This window comes from Miniopterus natalensis, chromosome 14 (genome assembly GCF_054644295.1).
Source record: "Miniopterus natalensis isolate mMinNat1 chromosome 14, mMinNat1.hap1, whole genome shotgun sequence".
NCBI lineage: Eukaryota > Metazoa > Chordata > Mammalia > Chiroptera > Miniopteridae > Miniopterus > Miniopterus natalensis.
Genome location: NC_142094.1, coordinates 37,773,681 through 37,800,274, shown reverse-complemented (window position 1 = coordinate 37,800,274; position 26,594 = coordinate 37,773,681). Strand labels below are relative to the sequence as shown.

Here is a 26,594-nt window from a genome sequence, read left to right as displayed (position 1 = left end):
AGCATGGCTCAGTGGTTGAGTGTCCACCCATGAACCAAGAGATTGCAGTTTGACTCCCCAGTGAGGGCCATGCCCGGGTTGCAAGCTCAATCCCCAATGCCGCTCTCTCATCATTGATGTTTCTATCTCTCTCTCCCCGAAATCAATAAAGACCTATTTTTTAAAAATAATAAATTAAATTTTAAAATGGTAACAGTAATCCATAACCATTTGGAAAAGATAAAAACAATAAAAAAAATTAGAAGTACCCTTGATCTGATGCTACCATGTAGTAATTGCCTCAGTAACATTCGGCCACATTTATATCCAGTTATAATCTATAATATTTCCACTTCTGTATGCTCATATCCTACTTAACAATATATCATGGAATTTACCTTTAACTAAAATTATTTAGAAACAGATTATTACCCTATTTGTAAGTCTATCATAACGATGTCCTAATTGTTGGGATTTTAAGTCTCTGATTTTTTATTTTTTACAAATAACCCTACAGTAAATTTCCCTCTATTGCCTCATGCTTCAGACTTTTCTAAAACCTCTCAAACAAGCAGCACCTGGCCTCTGCATACCCCATTCCTATGTTCATTGCAGCATTACTTACAATAGCCAAGATATGGAAGCAACCTAAGTGTCCATCAAAAGATGAATGGAAAAAGAAGTGTGCATATACACAATAGAATATTACTCAGTCATAAAAAATTTAAAAATCTTGCCATCTAAAACAACATGAATGGACCTAGGTGGTATTATATGCTAAGCGAAATAAGTCAGAGAAAGACAAGTACCATATGATTTCATTTATATGTGGAATCTAAAAAACAAAATAAAACAGAAACAAACCTATAGATACAGAGAACATTTTGATGGTTGCCAAATGAAGCAAGGTTGGAGGGATGGGTGAAAAAATGGAAGGGATTAAGAAGTACAAATTGGTAGTTACAAAAAGTCATGGGGATGTAAAATATACCATAGGAAATATAGTCAGTAATATTGTAATAAGTATGTATGGTGTCAAATGGTAACTAGATTTAGTGGGTGATCACGCTATTAGTTATATAAATGTCTAATCACTATGTTGTACACCTGAAACTAACATAATATTGTATGTCAACTGTAATTTAAAAATAAAATATTATAAAACATAAAAAATTATTCATCTTTAAAACACTTTAAACATTAGTACACCTAATGCTTCTATGGCAATCAATCAACTACTTCAAATTATTTTATTTTTACTTTTCACTTGCCATTTATTCATTTGTGTTATAAAACAGAACATGAACCACACTAGCCCAGATGGTCAAAATCTAACTATCCCCACAATGCTTTCACCTGTGGACCCACAATACATGCTTAGCCTTTGATTGTATGCAATGTCAATATTGGTAAATTAATAATTTTTCATTCCTGTTCAGTTGTCTATTTATCCCTCATCAATATGACCAATCTTTCATATCACTTATATAGGGTAAAGATCAACAAATAAATGGCTAAGAATTGCTTTACTGAATGATCCTGATGGGCAAATTGCATGAACAAAGCATAGTTAAAGGTAGAAAGCAAACTGCATATGATTCGCTATAATTTACCATAAGTTTAAACATGGTAGATAGAGATTAGATTTCCGGTCAGGACACATGCCCAGGTTGCGGGATCGATCCCCAGTAGGTGGCGTGCAGGAGGCAGCCCATCAATAGATCTCCCATTATTGATATTTCTATCTCTCTCTCTCCCTCTCCCTCCCTCTCTGTGAAGTCAATAAAGATATATTTTTAAAAAATAAAAAACAAAACAATTAGGAAAGAAACCAACTCACCTTTTTGCACTCATCTGTTCTTTTAGCTTACTGTACATTTCCAGCACTGCATAAAAAAATATAACTTATTTTAGCTTTCAAAATGAAAAATAATTTTTTGAGAGATGAAGACAATTAAGGAAGGGAACAGTATATTATAAATTCATTAATTTTCTCTATACTTTGATTTAGGCTTATATTTCCAAACAAAATTTTATACTTCAAGTAAATAAAAACATTTTAATTTCTACATATATCAAACATTATAGTATATATATTACTACATTTTATTAAACTTGGAACACTTGCTGACACCCATAACTGAGACATTAACCTAATAACAAATACCCTGTTCAGAAACTTAATAATCTAATATCTCTTTCCTGCAGTGGAACTGGAAATTTGGACTTCAGTTATTTGAGAAAGTTGAGAGACAATAAGACTGATTTTTATTCAATATACCAAATAATATAACACAACTATGTTACAGCTCACTAAACAAAATTTTACAACAAATCCACAAGGGAAACCTCAAAAGCTTACAGCATAAATTAACACAACAAAGCATCTTCCTTTGTTTTATCATTTCTATCAAAGGTTCAGAAATGTAATTATTCAATAAAACTGTTACAAGCTTCAGAAAGATGACAGACATACTGCTACCAAAAAGGTTTTAATGCAACTATATAAATTACCATTCATCCTTAGTAGAATTTCAAACTATAAAGTGAGTGAACATACTATTATTAGTTCATCAAGCCACCTCCAAATTTCCTAGACCAAAGAGATATTTTTTTCCAGATTTTTCTATAGTTTTATGGCTACCCTCACTGGTCTTCAAGTTTACAAAAGATATTGCTTACTTGTCTGAAAACCATAAAAACTGTAAGGGTAGCTAAAGCGAACCTGTTCTAATTCTGTAGACTCTATGCACATCACTATCATAGCCCCTACACATAATTCAGTACGGTGACACCTCAGTTTTTGAACTTCTCCATTGAACATTTCCGGTTATGAACGCCGTAAACCCGGAGGTAAACGCTTCGGTTTTCGAACAGGCCTCGGAATGGAACATGCCCCGCGGCTTCCACTGAGGGCAAGATCCTGAGGCCCAGCTGTCGGCTGAGGATCCCTGTTTTCGAACATTTCAGAACTTTAATGATCTTCTGGAGCGGACTACATTTGGAAACTGAGGCACCACTGTATTTCTTACATTTTCCAACCAAAACATGAAAATGAACATAAACTTGGGAAAGAGCCTAAAAGTGCTGCTACAAGTATAAACTTGGTTTGAAATCTCATTTTATCTCAAAAATCTATGTAAATTTCACATCTACCTTCCATTATTCCTATTCTTTTCATACAAAAAGAATACTTTCTTCAAATATAATCAAGTAAAAACTAATGTGCCAGGAAAAGGCACTGTTTAACCTATGACTTCTTATACCCTCTCATACTTCTAATCTAAGGAGTTAAGCAGTTGTACAGTAATTGATGGCTTGTCTTTACTCAGATAAATTATAGGATCCTTCACAGCCAAGACTATGTCATTTTCAACTTTATATTTCCAAAATCTACCATAATTCCTGACACACACAAAAAATTGTGTTTGTATGGAAAATCATACAATAATTAATAAATAATACAAGAATAAACTCTGTTTCGCATACTCAAAACTGTAAACCTACTTTTGCCCCACTCTGTATAATTATTCTCTACGAAGCATCTCACTCTATTCCCCAGGATATGAAGGTTCCAGTTCCTTCCTTTAAAAAAAATACATTAATAGCCCAGCCAGGCGTGGCTCAGTGGTTGAGTGTCGACCTAGCATCCAGGCGATCGGGGTTCGATTCCTGGTCAGGGTACATGCCCGGGTTGCGGATTGCAGCCGATCAATGACTCTCTCATCACTGATGTTTCTATCTCTCTCTCCCTCTCCCTTCCTCTCTCTGAAATCAATAAAGATATATTTAAAGAAGAAAAAAAAAAGACCTCCGCATGGGGTCCCAGACAACTAAAAAAAAAAAAAAAAAATTAATAAATGGGACACTGAGTTGGATTCAGCTTACTATATTAAGAAAAGATGGCATATACTTGCTTTCTTTTGTTTGAATAGGATACATCCGGGATGTTTTTTTACCTTATCAGCAAAATGAAACTGTGAGCAAAGCAAAACCAACTTGCTTAAGTATCAAATGGAAAACTCTAGGTAAAATTATAGGCAAATTAGGACAACCCAAGAAAATGTAATCTAAAGACACTCTCCCCATGGGAAAGTTTTCTGAGGAATAACAAAGCTGAGGAGGGGGTGGTCATGGAAAAAGGACAAACGAGGCAGCAAGGAAATGGAAAGGTGGAAGTTCTAGGAGACTGATGTGACAGGTCATCAAACGGAGCTTCACAATATAGGAAAAACATGAAAACTGAGGGAACAATGTGGGCAAGAAAGATAACCATAGGCTTTTTGTGGGTGTAGAACAATCACCAAATATCTGTAATTCCCATAATGAATGATGACTGCATGCTATTAATAAATTATAACTTGACCGAGCTGTTACACTGTAGAGAAATTTAACTCACCTGGAAGACACAACTGCAACTTTTCCACTACAGTTGTAATATTCCTCTGCTGAAGTCTACATCGAATAATATCTTCTGTTTGGACTATCACCTTAGAAAGAGAAGAAATGTTCATATTTTTAACGAACAGTTAAATCACATTCACATATCAGTACACAAAAAATGTATCATCTTCTCACCTCCTTTCCAGCATCTTGAAATCTTCTGTTGGTATCGGTAACTTGTACCTTAAAAATAATTTCACCTTAGTTAGACAAATATGCATAAAACTGCCCTGATGTAACTGCTCACCCTTGTAATCAAATCATGCTTCATGAGAAACTTCGAACAAAGAAATGCAAATTCAAATTAACTCTACAGCTTGAACTTGAACTTTTGATTGAAAAGGGCTTTTAACTTCAATTACTTATGACAGTTCTTTTTAACAGATTCTGTGGCAAACTTCTCAAATTTACTCAAGATTTTTGAACTTTACTTGGTTCTCTAAGTCTGTCAAACAATTCAAATCACTGACCCAATTGACCACTGTCCCTTTTTGATAACTTCAATGAGGTCTATGTGCCACTCGTTGTCTGTAGGAAATGGTGATTGCATTTTACGGTAATTAAACATTCATACTTTGCTGAATGCAAACACTGGGTGGTTGATTAACATCAAACACGGAAATCTCAATCCACAGCAACATTTTAATGCTGCAGGTGCAGGCAAAGCTCAACCTCAAATTTTCCCACATATTAAGTGACTCATTAGGTCATCATAGTAAGGAAGTACATTCTGGTTTATTAAAAATCTCATTAATTTTTGAACAAAGATGCTCAGTGACCTCATTGATGCTGTGTTTGGTCTCTCGTCTGAACATCCTTTATATAATGGTTTTCTAACCATAACCTTTGGTAAATCAGGGTCATTCTGTCTGCTAAGCTCTCCATATACAAAGAAAGATAAATAGGACAATTCTTAGAACTAAATATTTTGTATTCTGACTGAACAAGTCCAAATCTCGTTTAATAAATAATGTTTTTCCTGTGTGGCAGAAAATGTAGACCAACTTTCTTTAAGGAAATTACACACTGCTATTAAACTAAAAAGAAATAGTTTTAATATTATTAAATAACTTTGAGAATACAATTATACATAGTAGCTTTTAAAGGTTTTTATATTTGTACTGATTGTCATTTTAAAAATTCTAAAACTGCCAACAAGGACTTTCATCACATGAAGTTTTTTATTTCATTTCTCTGCATGGAAAGAAATCCTGTTAAGTCAATGCATTGCTTGCTTTACCAAAAAAGGGATTACTCCTGTCATTAGCATGACAACTGTGTTAACAAAGCATGAAGAGCATTCCCAAATATATACACTGATGCATCTCTTGAAAACAGTACATTTAATGATTTGTACATAGGCACTACAAACTAATACTCGAGTAATTTAATGACAGCAAAGATAAATAGAATTTTAACATATTTCTTACCTTCAGTTTTTCTGCATCACTCCTTACTTTAAGGAGTTCTGTAATAGCATCTACAAAACCCTGATGATGAAAATTACACATCTTTTCAATTTCCTTGTCATGATTACGGATACAAGCATCTAACTTTTCCATAAACTTCTTGTGTGCATTTGGTTGGTCATCATACACAGACCTGTATGTACATAAAAAGAAAAGCTAATGTTAATTTCCCAATACACCAAAATCTACACTTTAAGCCCGATCTTTGCAACAGCTGAGATCTTAAAATTAAATCTCTGAACAGATAAAAGATAAACTAGGTTGATAGTACTGCCACTAGTAGAAATAATTTCAGTGAAAAATATTTCTTTTTGAACATGTTAATAGTAAAAGAGCTACAAGTCATCTAGATATATCATTAGTATCTGAAAATAAAAATCTGAGGCTCAGGGGAGGAGTCTTAACATATTAATGCTCAAAAAAGAATCACTGAGTGAATAATTAAAGAATGACTGAACAAACTCCTTATTTTTACAGCATTTACTATGTGTCATAACATTCTAAGTGCTTTATATAGTAACCCTCTAATCCTTACAACAAGCTTATAATGTAGTTATTATTACCCTTGCTTTACATATAAATGGCAGATTATATAACTGCCACATATTCCACAACTAGCAAGTGACAGCTGGGATATGAATCCTGGTAGTCTGGCTCAAGGAGTTCATATTCTCAAGTCCAAGGCCATATTGCAGTCACCACAATGTTCTCTAAATATGACATACACATTCCTACTGTATCTAAGCTCATGCTGTATCTACACAGAGGGCACCCCGCCCCCACCCTGCCATATAAGAAAGGATTAACCTTGCCCGAAGAAAGGTTTGGCCCTTGTCCTCAGATCCTGGGAGGTAAGCTTTGGAATGTCCTGCTGATAGATGCCTTTGTTTCCTTAGGGGGCCTTGGGCAATGCCAAACAGTCTATGTTAACAATGTGATTTACAGTGAGCGGAGACCTTGGGCCATGGTATCACCTCTGGAGGGGCTGGGGACTAAGGTAAGCAGCGCAGGCAGTGAGCCATGTCTATGTGACCAACCCCAGCAAAACTCCCGGACACCATGGCTGGGGTAAGCTTCCCTGGTTGGCAACACTGCATAAGTGCTGACACACATCATTGCTGGGAGATGTAAGTGCTGTCCAGACTACTCCACTGGAACAAACAGCTGGAATCTCCTGCCTGGAATTCTCCAAGACCCTGCCTTATAAGGGTCTTCCTATTGTGAATTTTTCTCTGTATCCTTTTGCTGTTAACAAAGAGTAACTGAGTGTAAGTTTTGCTAAATTCTGAATCCTCCTAGTGAATTATTGAACCTTAAGGGTACTCTTGGCACCCTCCCCAAAATGCACCCCCCAAATGTGTTGCCCATTGTTTGAGGTTTAGTTCAAGTCCCATTTATTTCCTCCAACAGGCCTTTGTCAATCACTTTCATGCCAAGTAATCTCTTCCTGGGCAGGACAGGTAAACATACAGTCCTTTCCATTTATTCTGACATGTAATCAAATATGCCTCTGCATTGTAATTTAAGTGTTTCAATTATATGCCATATATTTTGTTTCTCCACACAGACCATAAGCTTCTTGAGGGCAGCCTCCATGATGTGGGTTTTTAAATAAGTGCCTATTATAATACTACAGAGGACAAAATAGGACAGCAATTATTAAGTATTCAGGCTGTTAAGAGTTGAGCTAGAAGTAGGCTCTGATCTTGAGAATCTCTTTCTACCTATACTACTCTCTTTATCTAATCTATACTTGGAGCTTTAAATCCCATCAGCGCAAGTGACACCTTCTAGATGTATTTTTCCAGCCCTGACCTCTCTTCAAACTCATGTATCTCTCCAACTGGATATCTGATAAGCATCTCAGATATGTCCAAAATGAATTCCTATCCTCTTCTCCAGAACTTGCTCTTCTCACAGTCTTCTCCCATCTCAGTAATTCCATGCTTCTAGTTGCTCAGGCAAAAATCCTTGAAATCATCACTGACTGTTCTTTCTCTCACCCCTCCCCCCACCAAAAGAGTCCAGCAAATCCAACCTTCACTATCTCCACTGGTACCCTCCCCCTTGGACTAAGCCATCAACATGTCTTGCCTAGACAATCACCAATTGCTTCCTAACCAGTCTCCTTGATTCCACCCTTGCTCCCTTCTAGTTGGTTCTCAACACAGTAGACAGAATGATCCATTAAAACATAAATCAGACCCCATGTCTCTCTTCTGCTCAAAACCCCATTTTCTTACAGCAGTCCATAAGGCTCTACAACATTTTGCCCAATGTTATCTCACTGACCTAATTTCCTACTACTTATTCTCCACTTCACTTATTCTATGTCAGCAACACTGGCCTCCTGTGGTTCCTGAAACACACCACGCACATTCCTGTCCTATGCTTTGCCTCTACCTGGCTCACATTTCTCACATTTCTAACAGTTCTGTTACCCCCTTCTTGATTAGGCCCTTTCTGGCTACAATATATACATTATAGACACACACACACACACACACACACACACACACACGTCCCACTTCCTTCCTTTATTTTCTCTTTTTTATTTTCTAAAATAAAGGAGTAAAAAAATAAAATAAAATATAAAAAAAATATAAAAAATAAAGGAGTTACTTTATCATTGCATCAGTCTTATCACTGGAGAAACACTCTCTACTTCACTTTTTTCTGTCTTCCACTACTGGAATGTAAATTGCATGAGGGCACAGAATGTTTGTTTGTTTTGTTCTCTGTTGTATACCTAGTCCTAGAATACTGCCTATTATATAGCAGATACCCAATAAATAATTGATGAATAAATGGATGAGTGGATAGACAGATGCATTCAGAAAGAATACTTATTAGCTGTTCAACCTCAAGTAAGCTACCTGATTTCTCTAAATCTCAATTCCTTCAACAACAAAATACAGATAAAAAATGGTGTTATGAGGATTATTATCAGACTACTATGTGGATTATAGTAAACACATGAAAAATTTTTAGCACAATAACAGACACACTGTATGTAAGTGCTCAATATACACTGGCTACTAGCATAGTATGCACTTAAGAGACAACCAAATCCTTGGTAAATGAGTGAACCTTGCTGAATAATTGAGTACTTGCTGCAAGTATCAAATATGGAAACACTCAATTATCCATGCTAAATGAGCAGACTACCCACTATCACCTGACATTTGTATGAGGCTTTTTGCATTTTTTACATCTAATGCTACTTTTTTTCTTCCACCACACCAGAGAAAATATCACTGACCCTTTTTCACAAATAAGGAAACAGGCATAGAAATGGTAAATGACTTGCTCGATGTAGCCTAGTGAGTGACTAGAGCAGTAATAGGATTCCCACCTTGTGCTTTTTCTACAATTCATACATATAACAAGAACTCTTAGTTAAACAAACAATGTTGTTCAAAGAAAACTCCATGCGCAAGAGGAAGTTTATCTAACTGACCTTGGCATGCCATAAAGAAATTTTTATTTTATAATTGTGAGCAAGTATTATAGTATTATATTCTTTAACATATATATATATATAATATATATATATATATGCGCACATTTCTAAGATTTTTTTACATATTTTAATAAAACAGTTTGGTATTTATCTGGCTCTTAAAATACCAGTAGTAAACAAAACACACAAAGAAATGGCTAGAACAGCTGCAATGTTGCAGCAAAAATCTAGCAAGAGATATTTCAGGACTGCCCTATTACAGTGTCCTTCCAAAGGAGGGCTGACTCCTTTTGTGAGTGCAAAGACAATATTGCTCTCTCTTTTAAATTTAATAGTAACACATAAGTAAACAGGAAGAGAAAAAATTATTTCCCAGTAGCCTATTTTATTTTATAAAGCGTTTAAAAAGTCTACCCTTTGGGTATGTCTTTCCAATTTATTCTCCAGAGTTTTAAAAACGAAATTACTATTGTTTTATAGTGATGCAGGACACTGCCAGTGGGTCTATTACAGCATCACAGGTGAACGCCTCTTTTTCTATTGATGTTACGAGTATGGAGGAAAACAGTATCAGAACATAACACCCTCCATTAACAGAAAACAAAAGCCTGAAATGGGTGAACTATTTACATTCCATGCCTTCCACTGTTAAAGTAGAACGGGAAAGCCTCAATGAAGGACATAAAAATAGCATTAAAGAATTGGTACTGTAAATGAGAAAGAGGAGATCATGATCTACCTATTACTAAGTCTTAGTCTCTCCTGACCCTTGACAATCACTGCTATTCCAGATATGAATAGAAGCTGCACCCCAAACGATAAAACCACTTGTCACCCACAAGCCATATCAATGAAAGCATTCTGAGCAGAGTACACAGAAATAAACAGGTTGAGGTGAAAAAAACATTCTAAACCACAGGAATAAACTGCATTTAAAGAAAGTACTGAAGGATCAGGCAAGTGCCAGAATCCAAAATTTATCAAAAGACAGACTGTTGGCCCTGGAAAGGACACTCTAAAGTTCCTAGTTCTGACTTTCTCAATTTAATAGATCTAGCAAAAATCTACAATCCAGCACGCAAGCCACTCAAAATGAAATTAATCACTACTTGTGGCTGGGTTAATCCTCTACCCACCCTGATAAAAAGTAATAGTAAAAGTAACTACTCCAAAAATTTGCTTTTATTAAAAAGCCAATAATAAACATCTGACTGAAAAGAGAGCGGCAAGAAAGGAGAAGGGGTGATATGTGTAAGAACACTGGAAAAGGGGAGAAAGCAAAAGCAACTCTCATCCCAAGAATTTCTTCACACCATATGCATAACAGGATCATCAATTCCTTCTCTGAAGGGAACTACGTTCAGTTAGAGAGACAATATGGAGAGATAGGGAAGGGAGGGAAAATGGAGAAAAGCTGAGAAGATGGGCACTCCCTGTCAGCAACTCTCCACAGTGACTTAACTGACTGAAGAGGAGTCATATTGGGGGCTGCAGGGCTGGGTGGAAAAAGTGAAGGGGTTAAGCAAAAAATAGTAATATAAATGAATAAATAATGGCCAAAAAAAAAAGGGAGAAGAGTCATATCTGCTGCTTCTGGATTAATGTAGTAAAGATTAAAAAAAAAAATTGTAACACACAACCAAGTACTTAGTATTAAGTGCTTTACATTCACTATCTCATTAATATTCACTACAGCTTTACGGTGTACATTCTATTAGAATCCCAATTTACAAATGTGGTTTGGGAAGATTAAGATTTTAAATCCAAAGTCACACAGTAGTAGGGCCAGGAGTTAACCCCAGGTCCACCTGACTCCAAAGCCAGTGCTCTGACTCTCCAATCAGAAATGGTGACAAGCAGCAGGGAAGGCAAAGAAGTTACCAGCACAGCAACTAACCAGATGCCTTTGAAGATCAACAACTGAGAATGACTCAACAGGGAATCCCCGATGCGCACTGCTGCATCCATCAGGTGAAATCATCCAACGGGCAGAAGAAAAGGATGGGAGCTGAGGCATAGCTGATTGTTAGGCAGTATTAAATTACAAACGCAACGAAGTAAGGAAGACCAAAATATGAAGCATAGAAAACTGAGGGCCCTGTATGCGTCTGACGGCAGCTGAAGGAGCTCTGAAAAATCTTTCTTTCTTTTTTCCTTTCATCTTTGAATGATAATCATTATTCTTTAAAATTTTGATTTGCAGGGTAAGAAAGGAAATACCATTCAGCACTATTCATTCTTTGAACCCTAAGTTGGTTAACAATTTATCCACCTAATTAATATACTAATGTGCCAGATATACTGTTTTAAAATTTCAAGCAGTATACAATTTTAGTAAAAATAATTTTTTCTTCTTTCAAAATGTACCCCAGAATTTTATGTTTATTGGCGAGTTAATCACATTCCTATAAATAAATACACACAGGTATATGACAGAACCAGAAAGATTTTATTTACACATTTAGAAACTAATGTTCTAAAAAAACCAAATTTTCCACTATTTCACATACATTCAGGTTGTACCTAATGCTCCATATACAGATAATAACTTCAATATAAGAGTTCAGTCATCCCCTCCAAAAGCTTAACACAATAAAATCATACTTCCAGCAAAATGTATTGCTATCAGACAAAAATGCAGATGCAAAATCAACTTTAAAAGAAGAGATAACTTTATGGTGATTACCAGAGGGAAAGGGGGTTTGAGGGAGATAAAAAAGGGTATAGAGGAGATAAATGGTGATAGAAGGAGATTTGACTTGGGGTAGTGAACCCACAACACAATATAAAGATGATGTATAGAATTGTACACCTGAAACCTATATAATTTTATTAACCAACATCACTCCAATAAACTCACTAAAAAAGTTAAATAAATAAATAAAAGAATGGCTAACTTTAAAATTTCATGTGAATAGAAAACAAAGATGGACTATGCTACACTAAAGATTTTATTTACAAATTTTAATTTTGGCAACTAGGAATGCATAAAAACAAAGTATATGTCCTTAAAGCATAGCTAGAAAAATTTTAAGTACAAACACATTTTCTAGCTTTGTTATGTCTAATCTTTTTTTTTTTTAAATATATCTTTATTGATTTCAGATAGAGGAAAGGAGAGGGAAAGAGAGAGATAGAAACATCAATAATGAGAAAGTCATTGATCGAGCCCGCAACCCGGGCATGTGCCCTGACTGGGAATCGAACCCCGATCGCCTGGGTCCTAGGTCGACACTCAACCGCTGAGCCACGCCCGGCCGGGCTGTTATATCTAATCTTTCACATCAAAGCAAAGTGTTAAAATATTAGTTATCACACAGTATTTGACCATCTGATATATCAAGCTTATAGAATTTAAACAAGTAAATGATCTTTCAGAAAAGCCTTCTTGAAGTCCATGTATAGGGCGCCACCTAGTGGTAATAAAATATAAATATTAGAAAACCAAGGTCATTAGAACGTTAAATTTGGTTCATTGAAAATTAATGATTTTATCACTAAATCAAATGTCTTAACAGAGGAATTCGGGCTACTTCAATTTTTGAACACATGTTATATTCTGTTAAGATAAGTGACTTATTAATCATATTCCACTGTTGTTTTTTAAGGAAAACATCTTTTTCTGACGGAAAGCAAACAACATTCACAAGATACTATGTGAAAAAGGACTCTCTCCTAATTACTGGTAACATATTAGGATTTTTTTGTCAAAAAGTACATAATATCACTATACTATTTTCAATATTTTTCACTGTATCTTCATTGTTTAAAAAAAAATTCCATCACAATAACTAGGAAGAAAATGTTATGTTTCCTGAGAAAGATTTTTTAACTTTTACTAAAATAATGTGTGCACTTTGAGAAAAACTCATATAATCTCAAAGTACCCAATCTCAATTTCTACAAATTACCTATATTTACTAGAGTACTATAGTTCCTTTTCTAGACAAAATAAAATGGCCTTTATCACAGAATCCGTTGCTCTCCAAGAGAACAGATATACTGTTGCATAACCACAAAAGAGCAGAGCTAAGGCCCATACAGAATACTGTGAGAAGATACTCACCTAAAGTGACGGTAGAGTGACTGCTATTACAATGCTAGCCATTAGCAGATTTTCTTATAAATTTCATGAAATGTCAATCATAATGTGATTTTAAGAAAAAACAATGACTCTAGCAAGGAAATGGACTTTCAAAATACTGGAAAACTAAAGGCAGAAATACTGTTCAGGAATGTCTGGGCACTGGCACTGCTTTACCTTCTGGTGTCAATACTTTCTATAAACCTTTATCAGAAAACAAAATGTCACTGTTTTATCTCTGACAAAATTGTATCAGCTACTTCTGACTTCCACTGGATGCGTTTTAATGTCATTTTCTATTTTTTTCAAATATAAACCACATTTTTTTGCCAGTTCCTCAAATGAGACAGTCTTAATTCTGTATTTCTAATATAAAAAATTGCTTTCGGCCCTCGCCGGTTTGGCTCAGTGGTTAACAGTGTTGGGTACGCCCACCAACTGAAGGGTCCCGGGTTCGATTCCAGCCAAGGGCACGCACCTCAGTTGCAGGCTCGATCTCTGGCTCCGGTTGGGGCACGTGTGAGAGGCAACCAGTCGATGTCTCGCTCACATCGATGTTTCCTCCCTCCCTCCCTCTCTCTCTTCCCCTTCCACTCTCTCTGAAGAGCAGTGGAAAAATATCCTTGGGTGAGGGTAAAAACAATTGCGCCCACATCCTTTTGAGCACTCTTTACTTACTCCTCCAGCCTACAGGCATTTTAACTATTCCTTCACCAGCGCTTCAAATGGTGTTTAATGTTTAGTTTCCAGCACATCAACCTTAATTTTGTATTTTTAGTAATTAGTAATTAAGATTTGATATTTCATATTAATGAGACTGCTTATGACACTTCAGCAACTTCATGCTTTTCAGATTCCAGGTACCAATTTTACTGATTAGTATTGATATTTTGCTTACTAACAATAAAATATATTTTACTGAATGTTAAATATATCTATAATACAATCAACCACCCCATGATTATCAGCTTTTGACAAATTAAACATTCCTAAAATCAGTACTATGAAGACAATGTTACAACTAATCACACACAAAAACTGGTCAGAAATTTTCGAAAGCTATTAAAACCACCCTATCCAATACAAATTACTTGCTATTAACCTCAAAAATAGTTTTAAAAACAGGTTTTTGATTTATTAGTAAATTTGGTAAATTCTCCAAATTGGTCATGTAACAAATTAGTCATTTTGGCAATTAATCTAAAGCCAATATTTTAAACATGTCCTTACATAAAAGCACATGAATGTTAGTTTACTTTCTTTCAGAATGGGGCATACATAAACCCCCAATATATACATTTAAAAAATAAATATATAATAATTAATATATATTAATTTAATTTTATAATGTGCTTTTTGAAAGACAAAGAATTTTGCCAAATAAGTATAATTCAGAAGTAGTATGGAGGAAAACAGAAATGTGGGTACTCTGACACAAGACTCATCCCAACTTACATTACTGAGACTGACCACACACACACAACCCACTTATGTTGGTCATTTCATAGCTTTACAGAAGAAATGGAGAGAAAATAAGAATTTGAAAAGAGCTACTTGGTGTCCACTCAAAGCAGAATGTAAAAACAAAACTAAAAATAATATTTTACATTTGTACTAGTGCTTTGCAATCCACAAAGCAATTTTGCATGTATCATTGAATTTGATCCCAAGAGCCCTTGGCAAAGTGGACAGGGCGATTGGTTTTATCTCCATCTCACAGATGATGGAGATGAGGCTCAGAGAAGCTAAAAGATTTGCTCAATACCATTTGCCTACTAAAAGGCCAGAGCCAGGCACATAATCCAAGTCTTGGACTCAAAGGAGTGCTGGAAGATGCTGTACAAAACTGGTAAAAAGACCTCACTGCAAAAATCGCCCAAACATTCAGTTGCTGAAATTATTTACCTTAAATATGTCAGTAATATGTTCATTGCTCATTTCCAAAGTATCTTTCTTATTACTATGGCAATGCCTCTATTAATGAATTCTCTCAAAATTAAGCTCCTTTATAATAAAGTAGGAAATACCCTGACAGCAACAATACATACACACTCTTTCACTTTCCGGTATAACAAAACAGAAAAATAGGTGATAGATAGATGATTGATAGATGATAGATAGACAGATGACAGATGATAGATAGATGATAGATAGATAGATAGATAGATAGATAGATAGATAGATAGATAGATAGATGATAGATGATAGATAGATGATAGAGATAGATAGATAGATAGATAGATAGATAGATAGATAGATAGATAGATAGATAGATGATAGATAGATGATAGATAGATAGATAGATGATAGATAGATAGATAGATAGATAGATAGATAGATAGATAGATAGATAGATAGATAGACAGACAGACATAAGCAAACAAGCAAACCAACCAACCAACAAACCACTGTACAGAGCTTCTATTAGGCCTGGTCTGCTACACTGAAAAGAGCCAGCTCTTCTTATATGAAGAGGCCTAAAAGCAAACCTGATTTATGTTGTTTTTTTAACGGAAGGAAGGAAGGAAGGAAGGAAGGAAGGAAGGAAGGAAGGAAGGAAGGAAGGAAGGAAGGAAGGAAGGAAGGAAGGAAGGAAGGAAGGAAGGAAGGAAGGAAGGAAGGAAGGAAGGAAGGAAGGAAAGGAGGGAGGGAGGGAGGGAGGGAGGGAGGGAGGGAGGGAGGGAGGGTGGGAGGGAGGAAAAGGTAAGTTAGATTGTGTGTGTGTGTGTGTGTGTGTGTGTGTGTGTGTGTGTGTGTGTGTGTGTGTGTGTGTTTAGAGGAAGGAAGGGAGAGAGATACATTGATCCGTTGCCTCCCATACACACCCTGATGGAACCCACAACCACGGTATGTGCCCTGGCCGGGAATGGAACCCGTCACCTTCCGCTGCATGGATGGCACTCTGACCAACTGAGAACACACCAGCCAGGGCACGGCCTATGTCTTTCATGTATCAAGCAGCCCCATCTCCTAGAAAGAATAAACTTCGATACTGGCCTAATAAAGCTACTGGAGGCCTGTTTGGGAACTGCACAGGAATAAGAAACCTGCATCACTTTACTGTGAATTAATTTCAATATCTGAGCCTGCTCTGAGCTGGCACAAGTTCAAAATACAGAACTCTGCCTTCCTGAGTACAGTTCTGGTCACATTCCTTACCACTCCCAATCTTAATGTAAACCTTCCCAATTTTTTTAGTTAAAATTTAATGTTTTTATATTGCAGCTTTCATTAACTGAACCTCTAAAAGGCAAAGAATAATGATTAAAAGTATGGTCCCAGAAGTCAACTGGCCTGCATTCACATCTTGCTCCACCACTTACTGAGCGCCCAGAGCAAATAACCTAATCTATATCTACCTTAATTTCTTCACCTGTAAAATGGGTATTAATGGTATCTCATTTGCTTTTTGTAAAGATTAAATGAAATAATACATTTAAGTGTTAAAACAGTGTCACATAGTAAATATTCAATAGATCTTAACTATTACCCATTATTACCTACATGATCACTTTTACCTCCAGGAACAAAAATCCTGAATAAAAAATTATTTTAGAGTTAATACCACTGTTCATAGAATTTCTCAAAAAACAAACAAACAAACAAACAAAACACATTAAATGTGCAATAAGAAAGTAATCAAATAAACAGAAAAATAGGATGAAAATTATATGCAATTATAACATCATTTAACAAATATCTAACAATACTGAACATATCAAACAATTTAATGTTTAATAACACAATATGTTGAATAGCATAACTTCATTCAATAAATATTCAACAAATAAATAATATTTGTTGTTGCTGATATAAAAAAGACTAGGGTTAATGTCAATTATACTTATCCTTGAGTTGTATGTAAAAAAGTGGTATTTTTCTCCTCTCTATTCTTCTATATTTTCCAAGATTTCTTTAACAAAGGTTTTGTTTTTTTCATTAATTCAGTTCAAAGTATTTACTGAGAGTCTGTTGTACCCATGGCATTATACTATGCAATATATTCAGATCCTATTAGATATGTATGACAATTATGGACCTCAGGGACAATTTAATTCAGCCTGCATTTAAGGTATTTACTAAGACACACATACAAAGACATACATTCACACACAACTAAGTAACACTATGTATCATTTTTAAAATACATGTATAAGAATTCAGACACAGCAAAAAGTGTGTGTGTGTGTGTGTCCATGTAGAGTGCAGTCTTCTTGGATGCAAAGATTTCTTGGAGGAAGGATCTAAGATAAGAATTTAATGACGAGATAGAGAAATAAGGGCGGGGAGTATGCAGTAATGGGTAAACACTGGCAGGAAAGAACACGGCATTGTTGCAAGATTTTAACTGATATAAAGGATATCCGTTATAAGTAGTGGGAATTCTATTATAACTCTTACAGCAGTTATGTTTAATCTTTATTTGAACAGTGGCCTGGACAATGGCAAGATTCTCCTCTATGACTCTGATAAGAGCTATTGGTCTTTTCCCCAGAAAAGTGCACAAACACAACTGTTGGGTGTCTAAACCAAGTCGGTATCCTGTAGCTACAGAGGAACTGAGTTTCTAGCAACTCTGGGGGGGGGGGGGGGGGGGACGACACCACATATACACAGAGAATCCAATTTTTCTCATCACAGAATACTGAAAAAGATTCCTTGTTTATAAAATATTCACCTTCTGTATATTTTCCCATGAAATATTCCTTCTAGTTTGCCACATACACTCTTAGAATGCTTTATAAAATAATGTTCAGGTGCTTCCTCTAATTCAACTGAAGACATTCTGCCAAACTGTTTTAAATAATAGAGTTGACATATCCTAATTTTTTTTAAAGGTTACAATCATATCTTAAAATATCATACAATCTGTCAAAGCATCAAGATCAAGCAAAGCCCAAAAAGAAAGAATAATTTTCCCTATATTTCTGATGCTGAATTTTACTTGCCTTGTTTTCCTCTATGTGCAAATTCTGTGACTTGTTCTCACTAATAGTATCCTGTTTCCATGGATAGGAAAGAGCCAAGTGCAGTTTGTTAGTTACCATTACTTCCTATAACTAGGTTGATATTCTGTAATCCTGACTTAACACTCACTGTAATTCTGGATAACAACATAGCACAATGATGATCGTTAATGGGCATCCTCTATGGTGAAACCAGAACTGATAATCAGCTAACACAGATTTGCAATAGACTTCCTCCTTCCTGTTTTTACACTCCTAACCAAGGAGCCGTCTCTTCCTGTTGACTTTGTGCTGCTTGTTAAAATGCAAAAGTTGAGAAATGGAAACACCCAATACATAAAAATTTATCTGTCCTCTAGGATAACAAATTGAATTGCTAAATAAAATTTAATTTAAAAAGCTTGAACCATTAAGCAGATTAATGAATGCAGAGGTAGACTGGTTCCCCAGAAGATTTTAGAAAATTAAACAAAAATATTAAAATGTCTAGAACAGACCTAATGTGCAGATGGCCTAATAGTTTAAGAGATGATCTATATACCCTATCAAAGTCCTTTACAGGAGTATTAATCCACAACTACAGAGAAATTCTCTTAAGAATTGATTTTCAGCAAAAAAACAAACCAAAAAACACACACTATTTCCCATGAAAAATAAAACAAAAAAATTAATATTTATATACCCATCACTTTAGCAACAAACTTTCACAAAACAGAAACAAAAGATATGAGACAAATTAATAAAAAAGAACTTCAAAACACCTCTCTTAATCCAAGGAAAAAAAAAGATGAAAAACAATATGCAGCCTTAGAAGATATAACCACCTTCATAAAGAAAGAGAGAGAGAAATAAGTAAAACTGAGTCCTAATAAAAAAGAATATGCTTTCTTTCCAAGAATACATGGATGAAAACTAACACTATATTAAGCCACAAATAAAACTTTAATGAATGCCAAAGAATAGAAATAATACAGATTAATCTAGCTATAATGTAATAAAACTAAAAATTACTAGCAAAATTTAAAAAATAGAAAAACCCTTCACATCTGGAGTTTTTTAAAAACCCTATTAAAACTGTTGGATTGCCTGGCTGGAGTGGCTCAGTTGGTTGGAGCGTCATCCCACTTACTAAAAGGTTGCCAGCTTGATTCCTGGCTTGATTCCCAGTCAGGGCACATACCTGAGTTGCAGGTTCAGTCCCTAGTCATGATGCTTATGGGAGGCAAGCAATCTCTCTCTCTCAATCTCTCTCTCTCTCTCTCTCTCTCTCCTCCCCCCTCCCCCCGCTCCCTTTCCTCTTTCTAAGCATGTCCTCCAGTGAGGATTTAAAAAAATAAAACAGCAGAATTTCTTTAAAATACAAATAAAGAAAACATGTCCGAATATGTGAAATAAAGCTAGCATAATCATCAGAGGAAAACATTGCATTAAATAATTACATCAATAAAATAAATGAATCAAGTACAAAATACAAAAAGCTAGAAAAGAATAAAATAAACCACTAATGATAAATGCAGAAAGGAATATCAGAAAACAGAAAATTAGTGGAACGAATAAATTAAAAAATCAACAAAACAAACCAGCAGCTAATCTAAATCAAAGTGGGGGGAAAATGAGTGAAATCACAAATACCCAACATTAGAAGCGGCACAGGGAATAAAATCATCAAAACAGAAGAGATTATAACATAAAACTATACTTGCATAACAGTACTCTAATAAATTTGAAGGAATGGATAATTTTTCAAAAGAATATAACTTATTGACCCTCTAGAGAGAGAATGTCAAAAAGAGAAAAATTATCACAGAAGAAATAGAGAAAACAGTTATAAGACTCCCACAAAAAAAGAAAAAAAGCGCAGGACCAGTTGATTTCACGGGGTAATTCTAACAAACCTTTAGAATAATATCAATGCTAATTATAAGTATTCCAAGCGTAGAAAAAGAGAGCTTTCACTTTTGTTTAATGAAATAAGCATAACATTTATTCACAGACCTGAAAAAGACTGCACCAAAAAAGAAAACTACAAACCAATCTCACTTATTTCAATGCAAACAAACCTTTAAAGGCATACTAGCTGAGAGTCCAAAAGCACACTAAAAGAGCCACTCACCATGAAAAGCAGGACTTACTCTGTGAATACAGAAACATTTCGATAATAGAAAAATGCATTAATAAGTTCAAGCACAGAAGGAGGCAAAGGAGAAATTGTATGACCATCTCAATAGACGCAGAAAACACACCTGAAAAAATTCAGTTGTCTTTCATGTCAAAAGCATTAAGTAAAATAGGTATATTGATGGATATTTCCTCAGCACAATAAAATATAAATACTTTGGCCCAAAAGCCAGAGTTCTCCTTAATGAGGAAACACTAATGGCTTTCCTGCTAAAGTTAAAAAAAAGATAAAGATAACTATTGTGTTGCAATGATGCTATGAAGTTAGACTAGACAAAGCAATCTACAGTTTAAGAAGCAGAAAGGAGTAAGTGAAATTATTTCTAAACACAGATTATACAATTACATTCCTGGAACCCCTTAGGAATCAATGGGGGGAAAATTACTACAAACAATAAGAAAATTTAATAAAGTAAAAGGTTAAAAAATTAACATACAAAGATCATCAGCATTCACATATATAAGCAAAAACCAGCTTAGAAAACATAATGTAAGAAAAGGTCCAATTAAAATAACAAAAAAAAATACACAAAATCTTAAGGAATTCTAAAATTTATGTGTGGAAAACTTTAACTCTCCTGAAAGCCATAACATGCTCTTGGATATGAAGACTCAACATCAAGAGGTCTGTTCTCCCTAATTAATTTATAAATTTAACTCAATAAAACATTTTGAGAATTTGTCCAGAGCAAGACGAGTTTATTAAGTTCATTTGGAAGAATAAACAAGGAAGGTCACCAGAAAATCCCTGAAAAAAAGTTGAGCAATGAGGTGAGGGTAACCCTATCAGATATAATATTGGTATAATACAATAAAACCTCTATAATTAAAAGCTCAGCTTTCAACTAGAAAAATGCTAGAAATAATTAGGTTTGTTTGTTGTGTCACTGCAGTAAAACTTGCATGGGAAGAGCTGTCAAATTAGAAGATGCTTCCCAGGGCAGAAACTGAGCTCTGGAATGCCAGCCTGCTCAGAGAACGGGAGCACCATGCCTTAGTTGAGGGAGTGGGCATCTTCCCCTCTGCAGCTTCGCATCCAGAGATCATGAACTCGGTGCCAGTGGGAGCCAGGCAGCCAAGGGACAAGGAGTGCTGGGGGTTGCGGGAACAGGGATGCAGATACGCTTTGAAGGGCCATCCTTGCTAAAAGATGCTGAAAATGTAGACTTATGTGATATGTCCTGTTTTTTAAATATTGTAAAGCTAAGGAAAACATACAAATTTAGGTCTGAGAGCTGGTTTTGAACACTATGCCAATGAGTCAATAAATGTAAGCTTGGGCTCCTAGCCCATAAAAAAAAAAATTTAAATGTTCAGCCTTCCTACATTAAATCTGTATAGGTAAAAAATGTTGTAATACAAACAGTTCTGTATAAGTAAAAAATGTTATAATACAAACAGTTCTGAAATTGTACTCTTCATGTGAAGTCCCTGAAAATTTGTTAATTTTTGGGAAGTGCCTTGCTAGCCATAATTATGTTTTAACTTGTCAAAACCTTTAAGTAATAATGTACTATAGCTGACAAAATTTTACTCTCCTCCATTCCAATATTATTAGTTACAACAATAAAGGTAGCCATTAAGTCTCTATAATAAGATAGTTTTTGTTTTACTCTGACACTTAGCTGAAACCTCTGCTAAAAGCTCTAAGTCAGAGTTTGTTTCTTCAACAATGAGGGACCATTTCAGAGCCTCATGGTACATCAAAGTATTGATGTTTCACAAAATGGACTCTTTTTAGAGTTAAACATAGAATAACCATTTGACCTAGAAATTCCATTCTTAGGTATGTACCAAAAAAATTAAAAACAGGTACTCAAACAAAAACTTGTACATAAATGTTCACAACGGCCAAAAGGTAGAAACATAGCAAATGTCCATCAGCTGATGAATGAATGAACAAAATGTGGAATATTTATACAATGGAATATTATTCAGCCATAAACAGAAGTACTGACACATGCTACAACATAGATGAATCCCAAAAACATTATGCTAAAGTGAAAGAAGTTAGACACAAAAACTCACATACTGTGTTTCTATTTAAACGAAATATCCAGAATAGGTAAGTTCATAGGAACAGAGAACAAACTACTGGTTGCCAAAGGCTGGAAGACGAGAGAAAATGGGAGGCCCTGCTGGTGTGGCTCAGTTGGTTGGGCGTCCTATCATACACTGAAGGGTTGCTGGTTTGATTCCGGGTCAGGACACATACCCAGGTTTGGGGTTCAATCCCTGGTCAGGGTTCCTGCGGGAGGCAGCCAATCAACGTTTCTCTCTCTCTCTCCCTCTCTCATTCTCTAAAAAGCAATAGAAACACATTTAAAAAGAGATAGAGAGAGAGGAGAATGGGGAATGCTACTTAATGAGTATAGGGGTTACCTTTTTTAATGACGAAATTGATTTGGAACTAGATAAAGATGATGGTTGGTACAATATTGTGAATATACTAAATATCACTGAATTGTATCTTTAAAATGGCTTATTTTGTTTTGTGAATTTTACCTCTATTTTAAAAAAAGCAGCAGCTTCCAGAATGCATAAACCTGCTTCCTACTTTAACATAATCAGTGAAAAATATTTTAAAAAGAAAAAAACACACAAAACACCCAATTTGAAGTCTCTGCAAATTGTCCTAATAGCACACAACAAATTAAGAACAATTCATTCAAGAAAATCTACTACCCTGGCTGGCGTGGCCCAGTTGGTGGGGCATTTCTAAGAGTTTTATAATTCTGCATTTTATATTTGAAATACACTTTGAGTTAATTTTAAAATACGGTATAAAGCTCATTATTTTTGCATATGGATATATCTAATTGTTCCACCACCATTAATTTAAAAAACTATCTTTTTCTAATGAATTACCTTTGCATCTCTGACAAAAATTAATTGACTATATGTGTGAATCTAGTTACGGAGTCTCTATTCAGTTTCTATTTGTCTATTTTGATGCTAGTACTACACTGTTTGGATTACTTTATCATAAGTCTTTATACCAGGTAGTAAAAGTCTTCTGACTCATTAGTTGTTTTTCCCCCCCATATTACTTTGGCTATTCTAGATCCTTTGCATTTCCTTGTGAACTTTGGAATCAGTTTGTCAATCTGTACATACACACACACACAAAATTCTTCTGGGATTTTTATTGCAATTGCCTTGAATCTAAAGAACAACTTGGGGAAAACTAACATCTTAACAATATTAAGTCTTCTGATCCATAAAGTCAGCATATGTGTGCATTTATTTAGGTCCTCTTTAATTTCTATCAGCAATGTTTTATACTTTTCATGTACAAGTCTTTCTTTCACATCTTTTGTCAGATTTATCTTTTAAGTACTTCATATTTTTTATTATATCAATTCTGAATTTCAATTTCATTGTTCCTTGCTAGCATATAGGAAGACAACTGGGTTTTGCACATTAATATGGTATCCTACATCCTTGCTAGATTCACTTATCAGTTTTAGTAACTTTTCTAGATTGCACGTTTCTCTTTAAATAAATTGAGAAATATTTCCTCCTCTTCAATTTTTCTGGAAGAAAAACTGGTATCAATTTTTCCTTAAATGTTGTAAAATTCACCAGTAAAGCCATCTGGGCCCAGTTTCCTTTTGAGGAAGGTTTTATACAACAAATTTAACTTATATAATTTATATATAGGTCTATTTGGTTATCTGTTTATTCTTAAGTGAGCTTTTTTTAAAAAAAAAATGTTTTTCTTGATTTTGGGGAGAGAGAGAGAGAGAAACATCAATGTGAGAAACATTGATCGGTTGCCTCTCATACTCACCCTGGGTTAGAACCTGCAACGTGGACATAGGCCCTGACCAGGAATCAAACAGGGGAACTTCTGGTGCATGGGGCAACGCTCAATCAACTGAGCCACACCAGCCAGGGCTTATGTAAGCTTTGATAGTTTGTGTATTTCAAGAAATATGTCTATTTCTTCCAAGTTATCAAGTGCACTGGCATGAAGTTGTTCATAATATTCCTTTGTTCTCTTTTTTAATATCTGTAGAATCCGTAGTGATGTTACCTCTCTCATTCCTGATATTCCTACTGGGAATTGGGAATTCCTGATAATTGGTATCTTCTTTTTTTTTCCTAGAGGTTCTTCAATTTTACTGATCTCAAAGACTCATGTTTTAGTTTCAATTATTTTCTCAATTGTTTTTCTATTTCCTGCTTCATTGATTTCCACTCTGATGTTTATCATCTCCTTTCTCTGGCTTTCTTGGATTTCATTTGCTCTTCTTTTTCTCATACAGGTGTTTAGTGATTAAATTTCTAAGTACTGCTTCAGCTGTATCATACAAATTCTGATATGTTGAATTTTCATTTTATTCAATTCAAAATACTTTCTAATTTCTCTTCTGATTTCTTCTTTCACCCATGGGTTGTTCAGATTGTTATTCAGTGTCCAAATATTGGGATTTTCCAGAGTTTTCTATGATGGATTTCTAATTTAATTCCATTGTGGTCAAATAACCATATTATATGCCAGGCACTGTGAAGAGTGTATACATGCTTCACAGTCTTCCCCCAGAAAGCCAGATCTGATAAAAAGTGAATCAAGAAAAGGTCAGGCTAAAAAAGTCTGCCACTGAGAAAAATAAGAACATAAGCCTACAGGCCAGATAAAAGATAACTGGGAAATAACAACAAAAATTAATCTTAATGATGAAATATTTATGGATGAATTGATGTCTGGGATTTGCTTCAAAACAGTCCAGGGTAAGGGAGGATCAGAGAAAAGATCAAATGAGATTGGCCAGGTGATGAACTGACTCGAGATGATGGGTTCATAGTGCTTAATTAGACTATTTTACTTTTAAAACATTTTGATTTTACCAGAATAAAAGATTTGTTAGAATTTAATATAAGCACTTCACTCAGAGAAACCTAGGGGGAGGGAAAAGTAGTAGCTTAAACACTGTTCAAGAAAAATAACTGCTAGCAGTGCCTTCTATGTGTGTGGAGTCAGCTTGTAAATGAGAGATGACAAGTGTATAAATAGAGTAAGTATGAGTCACTGAGTTAGCCAAAGAAATGAGCGTGGGTTTCAACAAAGTTAGCAGGTGACACAATTGTCCAGCAAAACAGAACAGAATAACATGTAAATATAAATATTCTATTTGTGTCACAAAAGTTTCTCAATATATTTCAAAATTTTCTTCCAAGTTGATTTCATCTTTTTTCAAGGATACTGCGTAGTACATTTCCCCAAGACGAAGCATCTCCTTCATAACCAAAACTGTTTCCAAAAATGGACTGTTCTGATAAACTATACCACATAATGTATTCTTTCAGTTTCACCATGTGATGAAGAAAACAAAGCTTCCTTTTAATTAAGATTTCTACTTTCATTACCAAACGTACAGTTTTATGAAAAGAAATAAGCTGGAAAATTAAGGAAATGCACTAATCATACTTATCATATCACAGCAAGAACATCATGGGACAAAAATTTACCAGGTGCCTGCCATACGCTTGGTAGGGATGCAGCAGTGAATAAATAGGCAAGGTCCCTAATGTCCTGGGCTTTCTGGGCATCTAAACATCCACCGCTACCCAGTCTACGAATAAGGAAATTGAGGTCCAGAAAGGTTCAATGATTTTGGCCGGACTGCACACTTCATCAGTGGCAGGACTAGGGCAAGCCCAGGTCTCCGGACTCTCGGGGCAAGGTGGATGGGCATTATAACTTGAACTGGTTTCACTTTATATTACACCCACAGGTCCACAAATCATAGCATGCTCCATTTCTAGGAAGTGTATCTTTAAGAAAATCATAACGATAAAGTACAATCAGTCCTTAAGTTCCCTAAGTGAATCATAATTTCATCGTCAACACTGCAAAAGATGAAGCCTTGTATTCACAGGCACTTATTCTTGAAGAGCGTGCCTAACCTAACCTAACAGATCAGAACCGGGACCCGCTAATGTTCTATTACTAGGGCAGCAGGTAGTCGGTGTGGAATATTCCTCACCCAGTCCTATTTTTAAAC

General features: G+C 35.2%; 1 protein-coding gene across 2 annotated transcripts in view; it reads right to left on the bottom strand.

Annotated features, from left to right (window-relative positions):
• Positions 1-26,594, bottom strand: part of EXOC6 (exocyst complex component 6) — a 119,498-nt gene that overhangs the window by 80,278 nt on the left and 12,626 nt on the right. For both annotated transcript variants that reach the window (XM_016220796.2, XM_087824453.1), the window contains exons 2-5: positions 5,853-6,024; positions 4,558-4,605; positions 4,379-4,469; positions 1,820-1,865 (exon numbers count right to left, since the gene is read on the bottom strand). In XM_016220796.2, the coding sequence (XP_016076282.1) occupies positions 1,820-1,865; positions 4,379-4,469; positions 4,558-4,605; positions 5,853-6,024 (357 nt within the window). The remainder of the gene's footprint in view (positions 1-1,819; positions 1,866-4,378; positions 4,470-4,557; positions 4,606-5,852; positions 6,025-26,594) is intronic.